Genomic DNA, 18,651 nt, shown 5'->3' with positions numbered 1-18,651 from the left:
TTTACAAAGATCAATAATTTAAGCTGAAATTAAAGCCTGGTACACATAGGATGAAGCTCGGCCTAAATCAGCCGATTCAGTATGATTCAGTGGCCTGTATGTACAGCTCTCTGTTCTACAGAAGCCAGTCCTCACTGGCTTTTGTCAAACGGGCATGCTGGAAAACCAGCGTCCAACCTGTGTCGGCATCTGATCAGTACTTGCAGCCAATGAATGCGAGCACTGATCAGTGTGCTCTGGTAGGGGAGATTGCCGCACCAACATGACTGGTTGTGTTGGTAAGGCGCTGTGTCCATTTTGTTCATTCAGTCTGCTGGGTTGAACGCTGTACCCAGATTTACACACACAAGTTACAATAGTGACTCCTCCTCCTTACCCTACCCCCTTCCTCCTGATTACCTCTGTCTGGAGTTTCAATGAGAGTCAGCCTGCCGGAAACAAAGTCACTGCTGCTGTGGGCTCTTTTTACATAACCCTTGCTGCTTTTTGTCATGCAGTAAACTTCTGTAAAGTACAAGTTGTAAGCCTTTTTAGCAAGCAACAGTCTCTGACAGCAGAGAGTATGAAAGATAACTCTGAGCATCAGTCAACTCACACATAAAAAGGCCTGTGGTCATCTGACTAATTACAGAGTTTTTTCTAACAGTTAAGATGAGGAAGACCTTGAATTAGTTGAAATAGAGGCAAAGTCTCTGGGCTCCAGGGCCTAGGCCAGGGATATGCAAACTGTGGCCCTTCAGCTGTTGCAGAACTACAACTCCCATGAGGCACAGCAAGACTCTGACAGCCACACACATAACACATAGAGGTAGAGGCATGATGGGACTTTTGCAGCTTTGCAACAGCTGGAGGGCCACAGTTTGCATATTCCTGGCCTAGGCCATAATGTAATATGAACTGAGAAAACAAAAAGTTTATTTCCCCCATTTCAGACATAAACCCTGGAACCCCATTGTGTAGATAATCTAGGTATATATATATTTATCTACACACACACGCACACACACACACAGTATATTATGAAAACCGCAAAAAAAAACAAACTAAAAACATGTAAGGAACATACAAATAATAATTTGAGATACTCAGTTTTCATGTTCACTGGATTACTGATTTGTAGAATTCATTCCTTTGCTACTCATTGTTTATCTCTACAGTTTTGCACCGAATGTATATTTCATATATGTGAAATTATATATTTCTATAAAACAAACCGTGCTCTTGAGCACTAATACATGCTAATAATATTGTCCATCAACACCAGTGAACTGTGGTTGGTGACATATTCATGAGATAATTCAAACTTCTCCAAAACGTGAATAGTGATGAGTGATCTTCCACCACCTGAATCTAGGATGCCTACTCACCAGAAGTAGAAATAATCATGCATATCTAGCCATTGAGGTCTTCCCCACGCTAATAGGTGTCCTCCTCTAATAACACTATTCCAGTTGGTCTCCAGATTATATATCATAAAATATAAAGAACAGAGGGCTCTTAATAGTGTCACATGTGACCCCTGATGACGTTGGGCGCTCTGATGAAACGCGCGTAGGGTTACTAAATCATGTCACATGTCACATGTGACCCCTGATGAAGTTGGACGCTCTGATGAAATGCACATAGGGTTAATACAATGTGACACATCACTTCCTCTACTTGGAACGCAGGTGGAACGTGGAACAGAGTCCCTGCTATACTGAATGGCCTTATAGCATACAACATCTTGTAAGTTTTTAATCTTTTATGCGGGTACCTATTAAAAGGCATTACTACACTATGAGAAGCCCTCTGTTCTTTATATTTTGTGATTTATAATCTGGAGACCAACTGGAATAGTGTTATTAGAGGAGGACACCTATTAGCGTGGGGGAGACCTCAATGGCTAGATATGCATAATTATTTCTACTTCTGGTGAGTAGGCATCCCAGATTCAGGTGGTGGAGGATCATTCATCACTATTCACGTTTTGGAGGAGTTGAAATTATCTCACGAATATGTCACCTACCACAGTTCAGTGGTGTTGATGGACAATATTATTAGCATGTGTTAGTGCTCGAGGGTGCGGTTTAGTTTATAGCAATATATCATTTCACATTACTTGGCCACATTGGCTTAGAAACCTGCTGCCTCACTTTATTCATTTATTTGTCACAATTTTATTATTATCATTGTCATATAGGTTGATTCACAATAATAATTCACTGTTTTGTATTAACTATGGAATACATTTGAATAATGTGATATTAAAGTGATTCACATTATCAATTTAAATATATTCACATAAGTTGCACTATCAAGACCCCACGGTGATTGTGGGACCAATCCAGGGTGCGCAGATAAAAATTATTTGGTTTACATCTATTCTTTTTATATCCTTTTAAAGAAAAAAAAAAAGGTTTAATTTTGATACATCTTTTACCTAGGTTATCATATAGTGTGTTTATAAATAAAGACTGCAACAAAGCTTGACAGTTGTTTTATCTTATTCTACTTTCAGGGTTCCGATGGAGAGCTAGGAATCCCAGGACTTGACGGACTAAAGGTAAAATAGTCCCCCACGTGAGACAACATTGGGCTGAATAACATGAGAATACATAGTGTGGACAGATATTTGAAAGAAAGAGCTTTCTAAATCAATAAATACAAATTAATACTTTCATCTATATTCTCTGCCATGAGAGCCTGGTTTGGACACTATCCAGTACCTGAAACCATTCTAAAAAATGTATTTGTGTCTATCCTTTCACTATATCGTGCACAATATGGGGTTGATTTACTGAAGGGAAATAGACTTTTCAATTTTTTTTTTCACTTTTCAAAAGGATTATTCTTTAGCTCGGTAAATGCGGTAAGCATTTATTTTGTGAAGAATACCTAAGCACATGCACAGAAAATAAAACATACAGTATTTTTGCTTGCACATGATTGGATGATGGAACAGGGCTTCACCTTATTCATTAAGCTAAGGGAAAATTCCCTTATAAAGTGAAAAATTCCTTGCAAAGTGAACCATTTATTTGCTTTTAGCAAATCAACCCCTATGTGTGAGCAGAACAATAAAAGCTTGAACTTAGTCAGGTAAGAGTGTTTTTAAGAGTTCGGGTATAACATGGTGTGGAAGAGTATACACACACAGAAACAAAAACTCAAATATGTGCAAATGTATCTGACAAAGAACAGGTTTCAATGCAATTACAAAGATGTATTTTTTTTCCTATAAATTTAAAATGAGCTATGTAGATATTTTAGGTACAGCTTAATGGTGTTTTTCAGTGTATTTTTCAGTTATTTTAAGAGGATCTGCAAAAAATGTTCTAGGAAGTCTAGCTGGAAGTGCACATGCATATGTTTTTCATTATATCAAAGAAAATATGGTGACAGAAAAGACATTTGTGGTCCTTTAAATATCTGTCAGCTCAAGGTTCTCTCAAATCCGGCATCCCCTAAAGTGTTCATTTGCGTGCCAAGTTCACTTTGAAACCCGAGCCGCGAAGCAAACTGCTCCCCTTGCTGAAAGGCAAAGAAGTAGCAAGCTGATTTGCTGCTTAAAGCTGTATGCTCAGCCAAGGCTCTGTGGCTACTGTTTAACCACAGAGGAACAGGCACAAAATGGACTTAGGTCCAGCAGCTTGAAAAATCATGAGCTGCCTCATGAATAAATTGCAATGCATTCCAGGCTTGTGGATCTGTTCCATTTATCTGTAAAGTCTTTTTTACAATTTTCTAGGCTTATAGTTACAAGATCACAAACAATAGATAGATAGATAGATAGATAGATAGATAGATAGATAGATAGATAGATAGATAGATAGATAGATAGATAGATAGATAGATAGATAGATAGATAGATAGATAGATAGATAGATAGATCTAAACAATAACATCTTAATTTGGCATTACGTCACTTGGAACTGCTGTTTTTACAATTACAGTAAGCTGTACTCAGTTTAATAATTAATGTTGAAGTTATTTTTAAATATGAATTATTTAATTGAATTTGGGTTAATTGAATTGGAAAATCTGCAAGAAACACAGGAGCTTAGTAAAGGGGCCAAAATGATATGGATCATGTCATCCATCTTGACATATGACCTTTCGTATTGAGTTGTTCCATCCTGAATGAGTTTGTAATTGGAAACAAACCATAAAACTTTCATTCTTTACTTATCGCTTACAGATGCTTACCTTACTGTTTCAAATCCTTCTTCAAAACTTTTTAAACATTTACTTCATTTTTTAAACCCTCTCTGAGGCTACCATGAATATAACTGTCTGGCCTGATTTCTTCCAATTGTGTTTTAGTTATCCACTAACAGTCCCATTTACGGCCCTGCCTAAAACAGGCTTTACCACTTTGCTATCCAGTGCTGGTATATTCTAGTCCATCACTCGTACATATACATGGGACGCACTTATCACATCTTCAGGAGATACTTTGGTTTGTTAAAATAAATGTATCACCGCAGTATAGAATAAAAAATAAAAAATAGTAAAGCTTTAAGTGAGTACAAACCTATTATTTTAGTTAGATAAAAATATAGGAGAAGAGGCTCGCAAACTTATTATTCAACACTGGAAGTCTGCAGACCTTCCTACACTTAAAGAATAGATAAAGCATATGGGTGGTATATACAGTGCATCCGGAAGGTATTCACAGCTCTTTACTTTTTCCACATTTTGTTATGTTACAGCCTTATGTCAAAATGGATTAAATTCATTAATTTCCTCAAAATTCTACAAACAATACCCCATATTGACAACATGAAATACGTTTGTTTGAAATCTTTGCAAATTTATTAATAATAAAAAACGAAAACATGACATATACATAGGTGTTCACAGTCTTTGCCATGACATTCAAAATTGAGCTCAGGCACATCCTGTTTCCACTGATCATCCTTGAGATATTTCTACAACTTGATTGCAATCCACCTGTGGTAAATACAGTTGATTGGACATGATTTGGAAACACACACCTGTCTTTAAGAGGTCCAAAAGTTACCAGTGCATGTCAAAGCACAAACCAAACCATGAAGGCCTAGGAAGTTTCTGTAGACCTCTGGGACAGGTTTGTATCAAGGCACAGATCATGGGAAGAGTACAGAAACATTTCTGCAGCATTGAAGGTCCCAATGAGCACAGTGGCCTCCATCATTTGTAAATTGAAGAAGTTTGGAAGCACCAGGACTCTTCCTAGACCTGGCCGCCCAGCCAAACTGAGTGATTGGGAGAGAAGGGCCTTAGTCAGTGAGGTGACCAAGAACCCGACGGTCACTATGACAGAGCTCCAGTGCTTTTCTGTGGAGAGAGGAGAATCTTCCAGAAGAACAACCATCTCTGCCGCACTCCACCAATCAGGCCTGCATGGTAGAATGACCAGACAGAAGCCACTCCTCAGGAAAAAGGCACATGACAGCCCACCTGGAGTTTGCCAAAAGGCACTTGAAGGACTCTAAGACCATGAGAAACAAAATTCTCTGGTCTGATGAAACAAAGATTAAACTCTTTCTCCTGAATGGCAAGCGTCATGTCTGGAGGAAACCAGGCACTGCTCATCACCTGGCCAATACCATCCCTACACTGAAGCATAGTGTTAGCAGCATCATGCTGTGGGGATATTTTTCAGCATCAGGAACTGGGAGACTAGGGAAAGATGAATGCAGAAATGTACAGAGACATCCTTGATAAAAACCTGCTCCAGGGCACTCTGGACCCCAGACTGGGACGAAGGTTCATCTTCCAACAGGACAACAACCCTGAACACACAACCAAGATAACAAAGAAGTGACTATGGGACAACTCTGTGAATGTCCTTGAGTGGTCCAGCCAGAGCCCAGACTTGAACCTGATTGAACATCTCTGGAGAGATCTGAAAATGGCCTGCACCAACTCTCCCCATCCAACCTAAAAGAGCTTGAGAGGTCCTGCAAAGAAGAATGGTAGAAACTGCCCAAAAATAGGTGTACCAAGCTTTTAGCATCATACTCACAAAGATTCGAGTCTGTAATTGGTGCCAAAGGTGTCTCAACAAAGTATTGAGCAAAGGCTGTGACTACTTATGTACATGGGATTTTTAATACATTTGCAAAGATTTTAAACAAACTTCTTTCACAGTGTTATTATGGGGTATTGTTTGTAGAATTTAACAAAATAAATTTAATCAATTTTGGAAAAAGATGTAACATAACAAAATGTGGAAAAAGAGAAGCGCTGTGAATACTTTCCAGATGCACTGTATGTCAACACAGGAATTGTTTAGCCAAATTTGAGAAAGTCAAAAATGTGTACTAATACTGCGCTATGGATGTATGATGTTTACCCTCAATCCAAAATGCTGCTGTTCAAAAGTAATTAAAAAATGACAAAAAAGGACACACAGCACAAATCGGAATATATAAAGTGACTGGTGCCAAAATTCTTGTGCAGGTGGGTGAAAACTGTGCAATATTGCAAAATAAATAAATGAATAGTAAATTAATAAATTAAATAATTCATCCTAATCTGAATCAAGTGCAAATACATATGCGTTAAGGACATTTTTTTTTTCTTATTCATTTTATTTTTTTTTTTTTTTACACTGTTCCTTTAAAAAAAAAAAATCTAATTCTGATCACTTTTATTGCTTTCACAAGGTTTGTAAACATTCCTTGTGACAGTAATAGGCAGTGACAGGTACTCCAAAACCCCTCCTCTGCACTAAAAAGTATTCAAAGTGCCAAGATCTGCGTTTTAGAATACTGTCTTTTTTTTTTTAAATGAGCACCGCTGGCTGCTGAGTAAACCGGAGGTGACGTTGTGACGTAGCTTCCGGGTTTCTACATCAGAGACCCGATCAAAGCCAAATCTGGCTTTATTCAGGACTCCAGCCAGCCGGAGGATGTGTTAGCCGGTGGGACAGGAGACCCGGGCGGAGTGGTGGAAGGCGGCAGGAGGGGTGTCGTCCCCTCCTGCTCCTTGTAATAAAAGCAGAGCAGCTGATCAGCCACATCAGTTGTTATTACCAGAAAGCCGACCGGCAGGCATCATTTCAGTACAACCATTTCAGCAAAATGACAGACAGGTACGTGATTTTGCAGGAAGTAGTTAAATGTAGTCAGCAACCATATGAGTTAGTAGTCACCTACTGAGTTATAAGAGGAAGTCAAAGTCCCCTTAAGAAACACAATGTTTTGAAAGGCAGCATTGCTGACCACTGTGCCAAGATTCTGATCTAACTAGGGTTTAGCTTCTATCTCTTCGGGCCTTTCTCCCTAGCAGTTAGGTATACATTTTTTACTTTACTTCCTTCTGTTTAAATTATGTTAAAATCTGTAGAATAGGAACACAATAAAGAGGCTGAAATAAAATAAATTGAAAAATAATGTGGGGATGCATTACACTCATCAATCCTAAAGCTAAAGATTTACCTTGCCATTGAAATAATTTCTTAGAGACATATTTTCTGAGGCAGGTTCTTTATCATTTAATTTTACACACAACAGTTTAAACTTTATTTTGGGTGAACTTGGCCTTTATTTATGAAGCATGTTAGCAATATATACCCTATGCAATCCAGCTAATTTAAAAATCGCTTCCGGATTGTAAACAGGCATTTAGACTCTCCTCACTATTTAATCACTTAATCTATGTTTTATTATGTATAATCAGAGGTCACCATGGAAGCATCATTAACAGAGAGCCCCAGTGCTGTCTGTTGGGTTTCTCAGTTGATACATTTTTGGCATGTCTACAACATACGGAAGAAGGGACTAAGAAAACTAAACTTTGTTCTTATACATACGGGTAGGTCAAGCATATTGAGGTATTATGTCCTTGTTTCCCCCACGTGAATAATATATAATTACTGTATCACATTACTACAACGAATGCTTTTATTGAAAGGTAGGGAAGAAATCATCAATGAAGGGAAATGCTAAACAAAATTGTTAGTCAGCTGGGAAATATTGCTGAGAATTCCTGTCTAATTTCTCTTGGCTGTCCCTCACCCCAAAAAAAGATTTTAGTTGAAGGTGAAAAGTGTACAGAAGTAAGGATAAAACGTAAATTTCCCCTGTCTTAGAGCATTGCATGTTCTATAGTTTCAATGTTCTTACATAAACATTTCACAAGCAGACATCCGTAGCTCTTATATTTCATCTTACCAATAATTAATCATCAGCTGTGTCTGAATAATATGACAAAATGTAATCGGCCAGGAGCTGAAAAGACCCTGAGCCGAGATATCAATTACACAGCTTTATTAAAAGTGTATTTTTATCTGTAAGTTGTCATAAACCATCAAGACACCACCTCGTCTTTATCAGCACAATGACAAATGCAAAATCACAAGCTCAGCAAGTATGTTAACGCCACCTCGCCTAATGAAGTCTGCAGGTAACTCAACCCCTCTTTATTAGCGTCTAGTGGATCACATTAGGTCCATCAATCATACACCAAACGCTGAAACTGGGCACATTTAAAGAAAAGGTACAATAAATAACATACCAGAAATATATTTTGACATTTGTAGAAAGTACTGGCACAAACATTGTATGCTTTAAAATAGTTATTATTGTATTAGATATTGATCATAGAAAAGATTAATATCTAGAAACTGTCATCATAGAATCATAGAATAGATATCTAGAAACTGTCATCATAGAATCATAGAATCATAGATCATAGAATAGATTAGAGAAACTAAAATAATTGTTACAGGTATAACCATAACAATATCAGGTTAGAGCGGTACTACATACACTGTAGTTGACACAGTTACAATGGGGCAACTACAGCTTCATTCATTGGCTGTTGTGTAGTCATGTACAGATCAACAACTGACAGTATTTTTAAAACATGAGAGAATATTGCAGGATTCATATTAGGTTGTGCCTCTGATAAATAGATGTAATGCTCAGTATGTTAAGGCCATTGCGAATAGAATGTAGAACATCTCTGAATCAAGGGGTGGTAATACAGAGCATTTAAATTGGAGAAACTATTTTTTATAGGAAGTAAAGTGGACTATAACAATAATGAGAGCATTAAAGCTGAACTCCAGTCTTGCATCTAAACACACAATTAAAATACATCCAATCCTTAGGTTTATACTACCACATTACACAGCAATGCCAAAAGGATAACAACACGTTTTTTCTCTATTGCAATATAAAATATATTGCTGATATCTGACATCCCTCTGCCCCAACCTGTTGACAGTGAATGAGCAGCAGCAGACTAATGAGATCATCTCTCTACTCACTCTTTCTTCCTATCATCGTGTTCCTTGACAACATTTTTCCATGCAGTATACCTGATTGGCTCCCAGTGCGGGCTCTCCTCTCTCACTCAGTGCTGCTGTACATGTTATTAAAAAAGACTACTTTAGGTACCTAAATTAGTTGCATTTAAAAAAAAATACATTTGATTTTTTATTATTTATTACAAAGATGCATTCATTTGGTCCAGGATTATAGACCATCCTATCATAAGGTGGTATTATAGAGAGAAACAACCTCCTTTCCTAGCCAGCCTCCTGGGAGTATGAGCACTGTCTAGTCATCTCCTTGGAGGGATTTATGTTCATGTACAACGTGATGATCATTAAGAAACAGCAAAAAGACAAAGAATTATTAAGGGCTAAACACTTTTTTTTCTAAAATGGCAAAATAACATAATCAAATCAAGAGTTTTGCAAATCTGCAATCTGTTCTGTGTAATAGAAATGTATGCTTTATGCTATTCCAATGTTTCCAAATCCCAGAAGACAAATGAAAAGCTTGAGTTTTTGTTTCTGTGAATGACCTATTATCTACCTGTTAACTGTAGGAAAAATGTGGTGCCCACAATACACTGCATATTTTGCCATGATATACAGTATCTCACAAAAGTGAGTATACCCCTCACATTTTTGTAAATATTTTATTTTATCTTTTCATGTGACAACACTGAAGAAATTACACTTTTCTACAATGTAAAGTAGTGAGTGTACAGCTTGTATAACAGTGTAAATTTGCTGTCCCCTCAAAATAACTCAACACACAGCCATTAATGTCTAAACCGCTAGCAACAAAAGTGTGTACACCCCTAGGTGAACATGTCCAAATTGGGCCCAAAGTGTCAATATTTTGTGTGGCCACCGTTATTATCCAGCACTGCCTTAACCCTCTTGGGCATGGAGTTTACGAGAGCTTCACAGGTTGCCACTGGAGTCCTCTTTCACTCCTCCATGACGACATCACAGAGCTGGTGGATGTTAGAGACCTTGCACTCCTCCACCTTCTGTTTGAGGATGCCCCACAAATGCTCAATAGGGTTTAGGTCTGGAGACATGCTTGGCCAGTCCATCACCTTTACCCTCAGCTTCTTTAGCAAGGCAGTGGTCAACTTGGAGGTGTGCTGGGGATCGTTATTGTGTTGAAATACTGCCCTGCGGCCCAATCTCCAACGGGAGGGGATCATGCTCTGCTTCAGTATGTCACAGTACATGTTGGCATTCATGGTTCCCTCAATGAACTGTAGCTTCCCAGTGCCGGCAGCACTCATGCAGCCCCAGACCATGACACTCCCACAACCATGCTGGACTGTAGGCAAGACACACTTGTCTTTGTACTCCTCCCCTGGTTGCCGCCACACACGCTCGACAACATCTGAAACAAATAGATCTATCTTGGTCTCATCAGACCACAGGACATGGTTCCAGTAATCCATCTCCTTAGTCAGCTTGTGTTCAGCAAACTGTTTGCGGGCTTTCTTGTGCATCATCTTTAGAAGAGGCTTCCTTCTGGGACAACAGCCATGAAGACCAATTTGATGCAGTGTGCGGCATATGGTCTGAGCACTAACAGGCTGACCTCCCACCCCTTAAACCTCTGCAGCAATGCTGGCAGCACTCATACGTCTATTTCCCAAAGACAACCTCTGGATATGACGCTGAGGACGTGCACTCAACTTCTGAGTGGAACCTGTCCTTTCAAACCACTGTATGGTCTTGGCCACCATGCTGCAGCTCAGTTTCAGGGTCTTGTAAAAATAATAAAAGGGTCTTGAGAGAGTAAGAGCGATAACACCAAATTTAACACACCTGCTTCCCATTAACACCTGAAACCTTGTAACACTAACGAGTCATATGACACCGGGGGGAGAGAAAATGGCTAATTGGACCCAATTTGGACATTTTCACTTAGGGGTGTACTTACATTTGTTGCTAGTGGTTTAGACATTAATGGCTGTGTGTTGAGTTATTTTGAGGGGACAGCAAATTTACTGTTATACAAGCTGTACACTCACTACTTTAGAAAAGTGTAATTTCTTCAGTGTTGTCACATGAAAAGATATAACAAAATATTTCCCAAAAATTTGAGGGGTGTACTCACTTTTGTGAGATACTGTATCTCACAAAAGATAGGAAATTGACCATGTTTTCAGGCACCATGGCAAAGTTTAGTCTGTATTTCTATTAGAGCTCCCACACTGGGACAGCGATTTTACACCGTGATATTTGTAATACATTTTTTTTCAGTAGGCTTTTGTTTTGGTGGGGCCCTGCTATACTATTTAATCTTTTTGGTTGGGGGTCAGGCTTAGTGTGTATTTTTTTAAGTAGGATGTGTTGGTGTTTATGTACCAGTAAAGTTTATAATATTTTGTACACATCTTTCTCAAAGTCCTTTTTTGTTTTGGGCCAGTTTACTAGCAGCAGTGTAACACCACGCTTGGTTAGTATTTACTCATACTTCACAGATTTTTAACACTGGCAATTCATTTTCCCTTTTTGCAATTTATAATTAGCACATTGAACATATAGGACAGTACTCTGAACAATACAATAATTCCCCAGCACAAAATACTACTAATTAAACAGTTTCAAGATTTAGGTTAAAATTCAATGTCCTAGAAAACGTTATCTTCTCAAAATGTACACCTATTTAAAAGCTCTGCCTACATAAAACCTTCAATGATGCATTATTAAAATATACAAAAATATATTTGTGAAATGTGTTACACTGAGACATTTTATTAATGTTATTGTTGCGTTATTTTTTTGTTCTAGGGGGATCAAGGTGCACCTGGATTAGATGGCATACAAGGGATGAAGGTGAGCTGAAAACACGCAGCCAACAGCTACAGCATATAAAACTATAATTATTTTTATTCCATTGTGCTGTCAAAGCAAGTCTGATACAAGGGTGATTTATCCTCACATGAACTGGAATTAAAGCTCAAAGTACTTGACATTGTAAAAAGGCAAAAGAATAGTGAACATTCTGCCATAAAATATAACTAAAGGCAAAACTTTTTTTATCTAGTTTTTGACTTTTTTCGAGTGGAGATGGATTAGAATACCTGTTTGGTTTTTATTGCTCCCCCTACTCCATTAGGAAGATTCAGCCTCTCAATTTGTCCTGTTTACCAATATCATTGAAAGTCAAAGTAAAGAAAATCCCACATTTTGGATTGTCCCCAGAATAGTAATACACTTGTTCTGGTTACCCTGGTGACACCAAGGGATTCCCTTACCTTGTAGGGATTTCCTCCCACCTTGTGTTTTGGCTATGACACAGGAAGTACTCCCACCTCTATGTAAGTCTTAAGCAAAAGCAGTGGCAGTGGTTGCAGAAAGTAGCAAACATAAAATAACAGCTCCAATTACTTTTTAACTTTTACATTCTTTTTTTACATTTTTATGAATTAACCCTGTTTGAAGGGTTTGGAAAAACAGCAGGGGGAGCTTCAGAGCTTCACATAAATAAATGTGCAGAGGAAGATAATTTCACAATAACAATTTTCATTTTCTGAAGTGTCCAGTCCCAGAGAAATACTTGAAATATGCTGCCCATTTACTAATGCCTGCTTTCTCTAAGCTGGACAACCCTGGAGTTTAATTCACAGGCAACACCAATGTCAACAAGTCAGCACTATTTCTAGAAGGCAGAAACAATTTGAGGTTGGCTGCTGAGTCTGCTTTTTTTCCTATTTTCCAGCATCATCCATCTTGATAAAACTCCTCTATTCCTTTGCATCCAATGCTCAGAAAATAGGTAACCAATGGTATCATGCAAAAAAATAAAAAATAATGAGGGACCATAGTGCAGTATTTTAACAGTTTGAACTATTTATTCCCCTTGTACATGTTAATAATAAAAAAGTGAACAATTCCAAGATGGCAGCCAGGGTACTTCTGGTTCCGATGTGCGTCTGACGTCACCTCGTCAGTTGACTTTCTCAAAGAATGTGTATTCTTACGTATTATTATTATTAGCAATTTCCAATACGATTTAACAATTATAGTCACATGTCTGAAAAAAAGATCCTTATTCTGTGTTTGAGCTTTGTGTATTTAATCTATTTAGTCTATTCTGTGTGTAACCTCATAAAGTTAACGTTTTTTTTCTAGGGTGATCAAGGTGAACCTGGTGAAAAGGTAAGATATTTGTAATTCTATTATTGATAACAAAAATAATATATATAACTGTAGGTCATATATAGCCCCCCCCCCCTAATAATAATAATAATAATATTAATAATAATAATAACAATTGTTATCATAGGTGTATTTTAAATGATAAAGACAGAATATTAACCAAAACTCTAGAAAAAACACATGATACAAATGTTATAAATTGAGTTGTAGTTCATTGAGTAAAATAAGTATTTGATCCCCAAGCAAAGCATGACTTAGTACTTGGTGGAGAAACCCTTGTTGGCAAGTACAGAGGTAAATTGCTTCTTGTAGTTGGTTACCAGGTTTGCACACATCTCAGGAGGGATTTTGGTTCACTCCTCTTTACAGATCTTCTCTAAATCCTTAAGGTTTCTTGGCTGTCGCTTGACAACTCGAAGTTTTAGCTCCCTTCATAAATTTTTTATAGGATTAAGGTCTGGAGACTGGCTAGGCCACTCCATGACCTTAATGTACTTCTTCTTGAGCCACTCTTTTGTTGCCTTGGTGGTATGTTTTGGGTCATTTTCATGCTGGAAAACCCATCCATGACCTATCTTCAGTGTTCTGCTGTGCTTGACTGTAGGGATGGTGTTCTTAGGATCATAGTTCTCATTTTTCTTCCTATTAAGGTGGCGAGTCAAGTTAATGCCAAAGAGCTCAATTTTTGTCTCATCTGACCACAGCACTTTCTCCCAATCCTTCTCTAATTAATTTAGATGTTCATTGGCAAACTATAGTTGGGCCTGTACATGTGCCTTCTTGAGGAGGGAGAACTTGTGGGCACTGCAGGATTTCAATCCATGACGGCATATTGTGTTACCAATGGTTTGTTTAGTGACTGTGGTCCCAACTGCCTTGAGATCTTTCACAAGCTCCTCCTGTGTAGTTCTGGACTGATCCCTCACTTTTCTCATGGTCCTCCTTACCCCAAAAATCTTGCAAAAATCTTGCATTGAGGTCCAGACTGAGGGCGATTGATGTTTTTTTGTATTTCTTCCATTTGCGAATAATCGCTCCAACAGTTGTCTCCTTCTCATCAAGCTTTTTGCTGATGGTCTTGTAGCCCATTCCAGCCTTGGGAAGGTCCACAATCTTGTCCCTGAAGTCCTTAGACAGCTCTTTGGTCTTACCCATGATGGTTAGGTTTAAATAGAAGAAAGAAGTTCTGTGGACAGGTGTCTTTTATATACATAACGAGTTGTTGTTAGGAGCAATTTCTTAAACTGACAGGACGAATCTGTGTACCACATATTTGAACATACCTTAGCCAGTCTTTTGGTAGGGGATCAAATACTTATTTTACTCACTGAACTGAAATTCAATTTATAACATTTGTGTCATGTGTTTTTTCTGGATTTTTGGTTGATATTGTGTCTCTATCATTTTAAATACACCTCTATTAATAATTATAGAACAGGAAGGGGCCGTCCCCAAACTGTTCCCACAAAGTTGGGAGCATGAAATTGTCCAAAATGTTTTGGTATGCTGACGCCTTAAGAGTTCTGTTCACTGGAACCAAGGGGCCTAACCCAACCCCTGACAAACAACCCCACACCATAATCCCTCTAACGCTCAGGGAAATGTAATATACTGTATATACTGGACCACTGTCAAGGTCTAACCTTTCCCTCCTGTTGGCAATCATCATGGACATGTGCAGACTGCTGCCTCTTATAAACTCTTATTGCATCATCACTTGCCTGCTGCCTGGTTGTCGCACAGTGATGATGCTGCACACCCGTTTATATCTATCACCTAATGGGCTGCAGGCCTTGCCTTGCGTTTGTGCTCCAAGGTGCATCTCTGCTAGAAGTCTTCTGTTCTCTGTGTTCCTCTGTCTATGACCTGGCTTGGCTGAAGACTCTCCTGGCTCTCGACCCCGCTTCGGCAGATGACTCCACATTAGCAGACTACCAGCTTCTGGACTCGACCCTGGCTTGGATGACTACCCGCTCCTGGACTTGATCCCGGCTTGTTCCTGCTCTCACTTCCTCACTCTTGCTGTGGGTTTATTGTAGTTTGCTCCAATAAACTGCTTTATTTTACCTGCATCCCCATGTGGTCTGGTTTCTTGGTACCCTGGCAGTAGGCAAAGGGCCATGAATCCTGACTATGCAGGTACTCCTACGCTCCCCACGCTGATTACCAGGCTTGATCAACAAGATCTACTTTTGGGTCAGTTTACTCAGGAGTTGTGGACGTTGCTTGCCTGCACAGCGCACCTTGCTTCTGGTGCTGCTAGGCCGGTGGTTCCTCCTGTTGTCGCTCCTGCTGCTGCTCCTGTTGCTGCTTCTGCTCCTGCAGTTGCAGCTGGAGCCGTTGTTACCAGAGGGATTACTTGTTCAGCCCCCCTTCTGCAGCGCTATGGGGGTGAACTGAGTCAGTGTCGTGGCTTCCTAAACCAAGTGGGCATTTATTATGAGATTGTTCCCCAGGTAATCTCGTATCTCTCAGACAAGGCCTTGGCCTGGGCGAATCCCCTATGGGAGAAAGATAATCCTGTGATACTCGATTACCCGAGTTTTTTTGTCTCCTTTTGTAGGGTATTCAATGTGCCTGCCTCTGCTACAAAGAAGCTGAATGCAATTATGAGACTGGAGACAGAGGGCTCTTGGCCATTATCCTGGCTCTCAAAGAGTGGAGACACTTGCTTGAAGGTTCTGTGGTTCCAGTTCTCATTCTCACCAATCATAAGATTCTGACGTTTCTTTTAGAGGCCAAGAGGCTCACACCCCGTCAGACCAGATGGGCCTTATTCTTGTCTCGTTTTAACTATGTGGTCTCCTATTTGCCTGGCTCCAAGAATGTTAAGGCTGATGCCTTGTCTCACCAGTATTCTGAGTTGTCGAGGGAGGACTCCGTGACGACACTGGTGATACCTTTAGATCATATCCTGGCTGCCATTCGCACCAACTTAATCTCTTCTCTTGGGGATCTTGGCTGCCCAGCCTGATGCTCCCACAGAGAAACCTGCTGCCAAATGTTTTGTAACTGAGGTGTTGCGCATCAAACTGTTGCGCATTTACCACAATTCCAAGACTGCCGGTCATCCTGGTAAGAACCAGATGTCCTGGGATATTTCCGTCAGTTCTGGTGGTCATCTCTCCACACTGATGTGCTGCGAATGTGGCTGCTTGTTCGGTCTTTGCCCAGTACAAATCTGCATCCCATTCCTAGTGGGGAGCATCCCTGTTCTTACCTGGCCATGGATTTTATTGTGGAACTTCACGTGTCTCGAGGTTACACAGTTATCCTCATGGTTGTCGACCAGTTCTCCAAAATGTGCCACTGTGTTCCCTTTATGAGGCTGCCTACTGCTCAGGAGCTTGTCTCGATGTTTGCCTAGGGGGTCTTCCATTTACCTGGGTTGCCTAAGGAGATTGTCTTGTACCGTGGGAGCCAGTTTATCTCTAGGTTCTGGTGCACCTTTTTCTCCCAGTTGGGTATTCAGCTCTCCTTCTCCTCAGGCCTACCATCCGCAGTCCAATGGTGCCGCTGAGCATTCCAACCAAGCTCTGGAGAAATTTCTCCGATGCTATATCTCTGACCATCAGGACAATTGGGTTGATCTACTACCATGGGCGGAGTTTACCCGGAACTTTGCCATTAACTCATCTTCTGGAATTTCTCCATTCATGGCCAATTATGGGTTCCAACCCGCTGTGTTTTGCCGACTCGTTCTCGCCACAGGACATCCCGGCTTTGGAGGATAATCTTCGTGCCCTCTGTTCCTCTTGGGTGCAGATTCAAGAGTCTCTGCACAGCGTCAGAAGCTCCAGGCAGACCGGAGATGTTTATCCTCTCCTTCGTACCAGGTCAGGGAGAGGATGTGGTTGTCGACCCGTAATCTCAATCTCAGGGTGCCCACTCCAAAACTGGCACCCCCCTTATGTTGGGCCTTTCCACATCCTCCGTAAGGTGAACCAGAAGGCCTATGCCCATAGTCTTCCCTCTGGCATGCAAATCCCCAATGTCTTTCACATGTCACTTTTGAAGCCACTGGTTTGCAATCGCTATACTTTTTCACTTCCTAGCCCTCCTCCCATTCCTGTAGACAATCATGAGGAGTATGAGGTTAGCAGCAGCTTGGATTCTCATCTATTCCGAGGTCAGGTTCAATACCTGGTGCACTGGAAGGGTTATGGTCCTGAGGAGCGCTCCTGGGTTCCCTCTGCTGATGTTCATGCTCCCACCCCTCTCTGCGCTTTCCATGCTCGCTTTCCTCAGAAACAAATTTTTCTCCGCGGAGGAGGGGCTGTTGAGGGGAGGGTACTGTCAAGGTTTTACCTTGCCTTCCTGTTGGCAGCCATCTTGGACATGTGCAGACTGCTGCCTCTTATAAACTCTGATTGCATCATAACTTGCCTGCTGCCTGGGTGTCACAGAGTAATGATGCTGCACACCTGACTATATCTATCACTTGATGGGTTGCAGTCCTTGCCCTTGCGTTTTTGTGCTCCAAGGTGCATCTCTGCTAGCAGTCTTCTGTTCACCGTGTTCCTCCGTGTATGACCTGGCTTGGCTGACGACTCTCCTGACTTTCGACCCTGCATCAGCAGACAACCCCGCATCGGCAGACAACCCGGTATCGGCAGACTAGCAACTTCTGGACTCGACAACGGCTCTGACAACTAACCGCTTCTTGACTTGACCCCGGCATGTTCCTGCTCTCACTTCCTCACTCTTGCTATGCGTTTATTGTTGCTTGCTCCAATAAACTGCTTTATTTTACCTGCATCCCTGTGTGGTCTGGTTTCCTGGTACCCTGACAACCACCTGTTAGCTGAAGAGAAGCAAATATAAACTGCCTGCTAAAGAAACCTAAAGCTACTGGGCTCCCCGATTATAATGATGGGGCCTAGTGGTACCCCCTTATCAGTGGCCCTGCCTGTTTCTACAGCAATTTGTTTTGTTATTGGAGGTAAGAGGTTTCAGAGGGGAAATAAAGGGTTATCTAGGGGGACAATAAGTTAAGGTCACCAGGGATTTTCTGAATGTATGTGCATTGAATGGATCGTATATGTGCCTCACCCTGTTACATTTACTATTCTTTATACTGCTGAATGGCATCAGTGTTAAGAGATGTTGGATAGTGTTGTTGCATGTAATTTCTGTCATTCTAAACATTTTAAACATTTTTTTTTCGTTGCTTGTCACTCTTTGAGCTGACTTTCAAATCAATGTTACATTATAATATGTAGAACTATGTTAATTTACAATGTGAG

At 40.2% G+C, this 18,651-nt stretch overlaps 1 protein-coding gene across 1 annotated transcript in view; it reads left to right on the top strand.

Annotated features, from left to right (window-relative positions):
- COL25A1 (collagen type XXV alpha 1 chain) overlaps positions 1–18,651 on the top strand; it is a 613,974-nt gene that overhangs the window by 473,232 nt on the left and 122,091 nt on the right. The window contains exons 11-13 of the mRNA XM_082263198.1: positions 2,501–2,545; positions 12,035–12,079; positions 13,379–13,405. Coding sequence (XP_082119324.1) covers positions 2,501–2,545; positions 12,035–12,079; positions 13,379–13,405 — 117 coding nt within the window. The remainder of the gene's footprint in view (positions 1–2,500; positions 2,546–12,034; positions 12,080–13,378; positions 13,406–18,651) is intronic.

Source organism: Pelophylax lessonae, assembly GCF_965119305.1.
Source record: "Pelophylax lessonae genome assembly, chromosome: 1".
Lineage (NCBI taxonomy): Eukaryota > Metazoa > Chordata > Amphibia > Anura > Ranidae > Pelophylax > Pelophylax lessonae.
This window is presented reverse-complemented; position numbering and strand designations above follow the sequence as displayed.